The sequence below is a fragment of the Neopelma chrysocephalum genome, unplaced genomic scaffold (genome assembly GCF_003984885.1).
Source record: "Neopelma chrysocephalum unplaced genomic scaffold, ASM398488v2 Primary Assembly neopelma1_24, whole genome shotgun sequence".
NCBI lineage: Eukaryota > Metazoa > Chordata > Aves > Passeriformes > Pipridae > Neopelma > Neopelma chrysocephalum.
In genome coordinates, this window is record NW_020897693.1 from 7,131,679 (window position 1) to 7,140,701 (window position 9,023).

At 44.5% G+C, this 9,023-nt stretch overlaps 1 protein-coding gene across 2 annotated transcripts; it reads left to right on the forward strand.

The window, feature by feature from the left end:
• Positions 1-1,125: 1,125 nt before the first annotated feature.
• LOC113976462 (L-lactate dehydrogenase A chain) lies at positions 1,126-7,827 on the forward strand. 2 transcript variants are annotated; one of them, XM_027701663.1, is made up of 8 exons: positions 1,126-1,258; positions 2,681-2,815; positions 3,588-3,705; positions 4,337-4,510; positions 5,191-5,364; positions 6,153-6,270; positions 6,693-6,816; positions 7,002-7,827. In XM_027701663.1, exons 2-8 carry the CDS (start codon positions 2,690-2,692, stop codon positions 7,164-7,166), a joined length of 999 nt encoding a protein of 332 aa, XP_027557464.1. In that variant the 5' UTR covers positions 1,126-1,258; positions 2,681-2,689; the 3' UTR covers positions 7,167-7,827. The 2 variants fall into 2 exon arrangements, with proteins under 2 accessions (XP_027557464.1, XP_027557473.1); XM_027701672.1 differs by having other exon boundaries at positions 1,142-1,258; positions 2,684-2,815.
• Positions 7,828-9,023: the final 1,196 nt, after the last annotated feature.

Here is a 9,023-nt window from a genome sequence, read left to right on the forward strand (position 1 = left end):
AGTCTGCTGTGTTCCACCTGGAAGATCAAGGCATTCTTAGTCCCTGAATTCTGATGCACAGTAAACCAAAGATCCAGGTGCAAAGATTTTAACTAAATTTACCTACTTGAAGACATTACCACAGGAGCAGAAAACAGCAAGTATTCAGAAGTGAGCCATGGTGGAAGCAGTTTGGGCCTGTGCTTTTGATGTCTGTGCAATTCTTCAGGGAAAACTTACAAAGGAGAATTTAACTACAAATGTGAAATTCAATGAATAAAGGGATAAAAAGTAGCATGGGTTTACTAAAAGCCAGTTTTATGGGATGACCCACAAAATGGTATAGTATAAAATTGAAACTTCGGGCATTCAGGAAATATTTTTTCTTGTCTTTTTGTTGGACTCCTGGCAAGAAATAAGTGAAAAGAAGAAGGACTTAACTTTACTAACCAACCACGGGGTGATAGGGAGCTGACAGCGTGGTGTGACTGAAAAAGACAAGTGTGGGTCCAGTCATGGAATTTCCGGTCACTTCAGGAAAACATTAGTGCTGTGTTTGAGGCATCGAAAACAGTCCATGCAGCAGCCTCTCTCAGGAGAAAAAGCATTCAAACAGAGAGTTCCGCAGGAAGGACATCCCAATGACCAGGGCAAAGCTTGCACGGTGCAGGGCTGAAAAGGCTTGGCTTATGTAACCTAATGCAACAAATGCGTGGGAATTGGACACATAAATACTTGGAAAGGGGAAGTAAACAAAAACCCCAAACATTTATTGGTTTAGGTGGAAACTAGAAGCAGGTTTCCAGCCACCGGACAAGAGGCTCCACTCGGAACAACGGCCATCAACCCTTGAAGGGGAGTACAGGGCTGTCTGGCACTGCCGGGGTGGGAAACGAGGGCAGGAACGCTTGAAATTCCTCTCAGCTCTCCAGAGCCGGAGAGTTTGCTTTCATTCATCCCGGCTAACAATAGGAAGAGGGGAATGTTCCCCGACGACAGCCCCGAGACGAGCCCTGAGGGGCTGCGCGGCTGAGCCGCTCAGTGCCCGCCCCAGCTCCTCACGGCGCCGGCCGCTCGCCTCGCTTCACCCTTTCCACAACTTCCCCGCTCCTTCCCGCTGCTCCTTCCCCCTCCCCTCTCTCCACCCCGACGTGTCTGCGGGCACGTCCCCACCATCGCAGCCCGCCCGCCTCACGTCAGCCGCCCGGCCCCTATTTAAGGCGGCGGCCGCCTCCCCCCCCGCCTTGCCGCCGCCGCCGCGCTTGTGTGAGGACGCTCGGTAGGTGCGATCGCCGTGGCGGGTGGGGACGGGCGTGGGAAGGCGGGATGCAAGAAGAGGGGATGCAGGAAGAGGGGATGCAGGCGGTGTTGTCCCCTCGTCCCGGCCGAGGTGGTATCGGGCACAGCCTTGGATTTAAGCCCATCCGGCGTGATTTCCACTCACAACCCCCCCTATGCCTCCCCTCCCTCCATCTCCTTGAACATCCGTGGATTAACTTGCTTCCCTCAATCGGTGCGCGTGGCCCCAGGGAGCGAGACGGAAAAGGGACGTGAGGATGGGCTCAGGGCTGCGTTTGAAATATAGCGTTAATATACCAGCTATTACTCCCCTGACCTTCTTTCAGGGGAACGGCACTTTAAAAGCAAACATTTTTGAGCATTAAGTGTAACAGAAATGCATGAGTGGATGCCTTTCGTCAGCCCTGCACATTAAAGTGCTTATAGTGCAACGGGAGGACTTGGCACATGGAGAGTGTGCACTACGGTGGCCACGCTTCAGGAGGCTTCTGCAAATGAATACTGACGTAGCTTGGTTGATTTTACCTAAATATGGGCACTGCTGGCTTCCTGTCCCTTCCCCCAGCCTCAAAACGCACAGTCCTTCCCTGCTCTGCTTGGCTTTTCCCGCTCTGAACGAGTTGCCGCCTGTTCAGTACTAACTTGAGAGTCGTGTTGTGTCCGTACTCGCATCCGTCTGTGAGTCTGCTCCTGCCCTGGGCTCTTCAGGCTGCTCCCAGTGCAGCTCCAGTGCAGCACCATTTCCTATGAAAGCGTGGTGCCGCTCTGCAGGGAGCCGGCCGTCGTCATTGTGCCATTTCGGCACACCCGTGACTCTCAGAACCCGTATAACCAGGCTGCTGTGATTGCGTGGGGGAGAGATGGTAACACCAGACTCCAGCCATCTTAATTCAAAACCGTGCAGTTTCACTTTAAAGCAAATTCATAAAGTTGAATTCAAGGATCACACTGTGCTGAAGAAAGGCTCGCCTAAGTGTTGCACAACTTCAGTTCTGGAAAGGCTTCAGGGCACAGAATACCAGTTTTTCAGGGCAGTAGAACACAGTGCCAGACCATGCTGTGCTTAGAAGTACTAAAATGGCTTCCTGTACCTCAGTGTAATATGGATGGCCATTTAGAACATTCTGCTGCTGCTCCTGGAGTGCCACCAGCTATATAATCAATGAGTCTCAGGCTGTATTTGAGGGAAAGCTATAGTGAGCTTAAACAGAGGATTGCCATCAATAATTCATTTTTGCAATAATTTTGTGGTGTACAGGCAGTATTGCTGGATGTTTTAGGCATGTGTTTTATATCCATTTTCTTACCATCCTGGAATAAAGTCTGTCTTGCTTGATAAAAATATTCTGGTGTCAGTAAAAGCTCCAAAGCCTGGAGAAATAATCTGTTGCTTTCCTTTCAGCAGTGCACCATGTCTCTCAAGGATCAGCTCATCCACAGTCTCCACAAAGAGGAGCACAGTCATGCCCAAAATAAGATTAGTGTGGTTGGTGTGGGTGCAGTTGGAATGGCCTGTGCTATCAGCATCCTGATGAAGGTAAGTGTCAAGCTTGGATGAAGCAGCAGAAGAACCTAAGACCTAAAAGGGGGGCAAAAAAATAATCTCCCTTATTAGACTAAGCACACAAGATGAACTTCTGGTTATACATTCCTTTCTTTGGGCCCAAAGTGAAGCAGCAGTTTTCAGGCTATTGACACAGAACAAATAGCTGCAGTTCTTGTTAACCAAGTTTGCCACAGTACCAGACAGAACGTACTTTATGTATGATTTTAAGAGCTGCATATACCTTTGAGGGACTTCCAGACTCCCTTCCAAGTAGGAGTTCTCTAACACTCCAAAATATAAAAAGATTAAGAACTGATGAGTCATTTTGTCTTAAGCAGAGTGGACAATGGAATAATTCTCTGTAGTGTGGTCTGGAAAAATTGGTCCTTGACACTCTGAATGATCTGTACTCTGTAGTCCATTATCATATTGAAAATGCTGTGGTTAATACGAGGCTTGCTTTTCTTAACTGTCAAATGGGTTGCTTATGAACCGCTATTAAATTATTCTTCATTATTGTCCTGCTAAACTGTACAACTATTTCACACAAAATGTGGTTATGAAAAGTATGAAATGAATTCAAAAAAGTGGATATCCCAGGAGACTAATTTAAGGACTCTGGGAAGAAGTAAAGTGTTACAGATGAGCAAAATGAGCTTAAGTAGATCATGGCTTTTAAAATAATTGTAACTTCACAGTTTACAAACTGGGGGCTTTGCTGAAAGAGGCAGTAAACTTACCATTAAACTTTGGTCTCTTGCAGGACTTGGCTGATGAACTTGCCCTTGTTGATGTTGTGGAGGACAAGCTCAGAGGAGAGATGCTGGATCTCCAGCATGGCAGCCTCTTCCTTAAAACACCGAAGATTGTCTCTGGCAAAGGCAAGTAGTTTGCTCTAATGTGCTCATTATCTCCAAATGGAGAGAGTCACTCCAGGTCTCTCACTAGTCATCCAAGCCTGTTACTCTAACTGTTAGGAGGAAAGCTCATGGAAATTGTACTTAGCTGACATTGTTTCATGTACCTTGTTACAGCCAGTCCAGCTAGGAATTACCTTCCAGGGTTCATCACTTGGTACAGCAAGGTGAAAGTACATCTGCACCTTTGAGAACTTTATTTCATAGCCAGTTAACCCCTTGAACACATTACTCCTTACTTCATGGCTAAAAATGTCTGATGGATTTAGGTTTAGCAGCAGCCTTGAGTAGGGCAAAGGCTTAACCAGCTTTAGTTACTGTGTAACATATTAGTTACTGGGCGGATACAGTGCCCACAGGTGGCAGGTTATGAGAGCAGAACATTCTTCCTCTTCTATGCAGCACTTGCACTGAATGCTACCCCTATTCCCATCTGTGCCTGAGAAGCATGGAGTATCACTGCCCACATCTGCATGCTAAGATGTTGACATGCCTCAAGGTTGCTGCTTAGATTTCAATATGAAAAGGAACTGAGAACTCATGTTCTGAACCATGTGTAGAAAGAGGTTGTGTTTGACACTACTTTTGTCTGCAGATTACAGTGTGACTGCAAACTCCAAGCTGGTCATTGTCACTGCTGGTGCCCGTCAGCAGGAGGGAGAGAGCCGCCTTAACTTGGTCCAGCGCAACGTCAACATCTTCAAATTCATCATTCCCAACGTTGTTAAATACAGTCCTGACTGCAAGCTGCTTATTGTCTCAAACCCAGGTTTGTCTTGTGTTGCCTTAAGAGGATTTGGCTTAGAGAATAGTGTTTCTTCAGTAATGTGGCATTAGTGTACTAACATGACCAGCACAGGCTTTTAGAAAGTACTTATACTGGGGAAGAAAAGGCTCAAGGGAGACCTTGGAGGTAGTGATAGGACAAGGGGTAATGGAAGAAATTCTTTATTGTGAAGGTGGTGAGACATGGGAACAGGTGGCCCAGACAAGCTGTGGATGCCCCATCCCTGAAGTGTTCAAGGCCAGGCTGGATGGGGCTTTGAGCAACGTGGTCCAGTGGAAGGTGTCCCTACCCATGGCAGTGGGTTGGAACGAGATGGTCTTAAAGATCCCTTCTAACACAAACTGTTCTGTCATATCCACATAGCAAGAAGTGTCATCTTCCCTCCACACTCAGCAGTCTGTTCTTATGAGGAAAAAAACATTTCCTCTAACCTGGGTTTTCAGTCCAAGTGATCCTTAGCATGTGACACAGTAAGGGGCATTGGTAATTGCATGCAGAGCTGAGAGGCTGTTTAATAAAAATGGTCATATTGGCCCACTGCAGAGCCTGGCTACTGGCATGGCTTTATGCTCTGCTTCATGCAACTAACATGCAGATAAAATGGTTACAGGTACCATCCTAGTTATCAAACTGCTCATGAGTGGCACTTGCTCTGTTTACAGTGGATATTTTGACCTATGTGGCCTGGAAGATCAGTGGCTTTCCTAAACATCGTGTTATTGGTAGTGGCTGCAATCTGGACTCCGCCCGTTTCCGCCACCTCATGGGAGAAAGGCTGGGCATCCATCCTCTAAGCTGCCATGGATGGATTGTTGGAGAGCATGGAGATTCCAGCGGTAAGGGTGAAATCTGACTGGCTGTCACATGAAACTTTCTGATACTTTGTTTGCAAGAAACACCTTGAAAAGCTACAGCAAAACTGCTCAAAAACCTTTGCACTGCAGCACCTTAAAAATGCAAGTCTTGTTTTAAGTCTTTTGCTGCACAGAGTAACCCTAGATGATCTATATTTGACCTGCGTGACTCTGCTTCGAAAGGTCATTACTGTAATTTGAGGTGGCTAAACATTTCTAGGCTAAGTGGTTCCCATAACTCCTCAAAAAACCCAAACTGAAGCAGCAAGAGGATAAAGTTCTCTGCAAGAGACTCTCCTACTGGTAGTCACTCAGTTGCCTTTACTGGCATCTGTTAGTCACTATATATAGGAACTGAAGTGCAGAGGCAAGTCTGGAGGGCAGGAGAAAGAGCAACTTTCTCCTTGCTTAACCTGTAGTTTTCCAAGCAGCACCAAAGCAGTACTGTCTGCTTCCTGGCACTTGGAAGAAAGCATTTGGAATCAATTCTTACTTTGAGAAGGCTTTGCAAAATACAGAGTTACTGTCATTTTTAGTTCATGTTGCCCAGGTGCTTTAATGCTGTGGCATCATATGTTTATATGCTCCTAGGTTCTCAGCCTGCAATTTAGATTGGCCTTGTAGGTCACACTATATTTAAAGTCATATCTAAATCAGAAGTGATATGTTGCAGATGAAACAACATGTTAACTGTTATGTTATGTTAACTGTTAGTTTGAGGACAAAACTAAATATTCTTGTGAGATAATTAATCTATGTGCAACTCTCAGTACCTGTTTGGAGTGGAGTGAATGTTGCTGGTGTCTCCCTGAAGACCCTTCATCCAGACTTGGGAACTGATGCAGACAAGGAACACTGGAAGGAGGTCCATAAGCAGGTCGTTGACAGGTAAATACTGCTTTGACTTTTTTTATTGCAACATGAGAACAAATCATGAAGAGCTCAAACATATCTGAACTGCTGTACCCAGATGTGGTTTCATATGTACCAGAGTAGCCCAAAACAAATGTCAGGATAAAAACACAATAGAACTTGAAAGTATTTTAAGGAGTAACGTAGATCTAGCAGAGTTATGTTTTCATGATTATTAAATTTTAAATTAGGGAAGTCCTTTGGCTTCCAGTATAACTGGGGGGAGCAGTGTAAAATGCAAACAGAACTACTCACTTATTTCAGTCCTGCCAGCAAATCAGTCAAGCAGCTTCTGATGCCTCCAAGTTGCTTAAGACCCCTCCAAAAGCCCTTCCTACAAGCTTTAAGCACTTCAGTTGACGGTACTTGTTTTTTAATGAGTGTCTCTGTCTCTGCAGCGCGTACGAGGTGATCAAACTGAAGGGGTACACGTCATGGGCTATTGGCCTTTCTGTGGGAGATCTAGCTGAAAGTATTATGAAGAATTTGAGAAGAGTGCACCCGATCTCTACAATTGTTAAGGTGAGAAGCCCCTTTTTGCTAACTTCTGTCTTACTGAGAACTAAAAACCTTGGGAATTCTGAAGAACACTGATCACTTTCTAGTTTAATTTCAGCTAAATTTAGTTGAGTTTTCCTCATAAGATATTCTGTGAAATATGCAGACATGCACAAATTCTAGCCTAATAATCCTTACCTACTTTTCAGGGCTTACATGGAATAAAAGATGATGTCTTCCTAAGTGTTCCTTGTGTACTGGGCAATACTGGCATCACTGATGTAGTAAAGATGATCCTAAAACCTGAGGAAGAAGACAAATTAAGGAAGAGTGCAGATACACTCTGGGCAATCCAGAAGGAACTACAGTTTTAATTCTGCCCAAGCAGTTCCTTGGCTCTTCGCAGTTTAACGGGTTTAGTGGTTTGTCTGACGTTGCACTTTTCAAGTAAGTCAAAATCTTTCAATGTATGTATCTCGACTAGAACACACAAAAAGCTCAGATCTGAACAAATGAGTTTCCTGAAGACACCATTGGGACACTACGGTTTTCCCTGCTCACAGACACCCATGTTCTTAGCCAGAGCTAGATAACCTAGTCAGTCTTGTTCAGTAAAGTGGTACGACAGAAATCCAGCATTCAAAGCAGCACTGCCTAAAAAACCCTTTGCCTTTTCCTCATCTTGTTTCATGTTGGCTCAGAAGAATAACTAACTAATTGCTACACAGTGTGAAACCAAAGACTATTTTCTTGCAGTTAAGGGATTGTCAAGCCAATTGACCAACCTTCTCTGCCAGCTGAATAGCTTAAATATTTCACTGTTGATAGGTCCAAGTGTATTTTCCTAACACTGCTTTGGAATTTTTGTGGATACTTTTTTTTTAGAGAACCTTATTTTTGTGTACTATATCAGTCTAGTTGTAAGTTCTGTCTCCTGAGCATGTTTAAAAAAATGTTATGGTTTCTATGTGCAACAAGACAGTGACTGTCCAACTGTAGTACCAGCTCCAACACAAAATAAACCACAAACTGTTATTTCTGTCTCCTTGTTTTTCTTTCTAGGGCGTGGTCTGCAAAACAACTCTGCTTGCACCCATCTAAAGCAAACAATATTATTTCTCAAGTCACACTAACAAAAACAGCACCTGTATAATAATATGGGCAGCTAGTCTGTTGTAGGCTCCAGATATTTATGTAATGAACTTTCTTACAGTCTCAAGATAGGAATGAAAAAACAAAAATAGAAGTATTTAAATACTCAGAACTTCAGATGGAAATCAGGTTTGCACAGGAACAGGCTCAATTGCCATGATGTGAGGGGAGTGGAGAAACATGCATTACTTTGTTGTTGCATTATAAGGAAAAAAATCTCTCTGCATCAAATACTTGACATCTATAAAAAGTCAGCTTGCTGCTAAGCATAACAAAGCATCTCCTCTGGAAAAGCAGCCATGGATAGAAACAGTGACCAAGTTACTCCTACAGCTCTATAGTTAGAGCAGGAAGAATGAATCACCTTATCGGTCAGTAACATTTCAAAACACCTCATGACAGGGAGGAGGGAAAGGCCTTACTCTGGGCTTTTTCTAACAGCAGGACATGGCATAGGATAAGAATGGATCACCTCATTCAGCCCAGAGTAGATTTTTTACTGTGTACTACAGCTGGTGCTATTTCTTGAAGCAAAGTATTTTACAATAAGCTGAAAGTGTTCGCGAAGTAACTTTAACAAGCTGTAGGCACTGTACTGCTTTCCCTAACATCCAAGTGACCAAAATAGCTCCCAGAAAGAGCACTTAAACATGACTACTTACAGCCACTATTGCTATGTAGATGACAGGAAGATGGTATGAAGCCGCTTTCAAAGCTTTCAGAACATCCACAGGACTTAATGTGGTGAAATTGAAAGCCTCATTCAGCTTTTAAAAACAAACTCCAAACTCTTCAGACCCACCAGTAACATGAAAAGCCTTAAGACAAAGGCTGGTTACTGTGCTGACACAAGAAACTTCAGTGTCCAACCTAGTTTTGCTGGGGCAGCTACAAAAGGCAGTGGAGGACTGCAGCATGCTGCTGGGAGGAGGCAAGAGCAGCACCATGAATCTCTACAGCACTCCACGCTGGGAGGTGCTTCGTACAATGCACCCTCTTGCACAGGCAGTGCAGTGTTAAAGCACCAGGCTTGTCACTGAGCTCTGTTAAACCACCAGGTTTGTCACTGAGCTGTCCCA

Excerpts from the sequence above, each read along its gene's own strand:
- LOC113976462 (XM_027701663.1), top strand. The coding sequence starts at position 2,690 with ATGTCTCTCAAGGATCAGCTCATCCACAGTCTCCACAAAGAGGAGCAC. Across the intron at positions 3,706-4,336 it reads GAAGATTGTCTCTGGCAAAG|ATTACAGTGTGACTGCAAAC; the intron begins GCAAGTAGTTTG and ends TTTTGTCTGCAG. Across the intron at positions 5,365-6,152 it reads AGAGCATGGAGATTCCAGCG|TACCTGTTTGGAGTGGAGTG; the intron begins GTAAGGGTGAAA and ends TGCAACTCTCAG.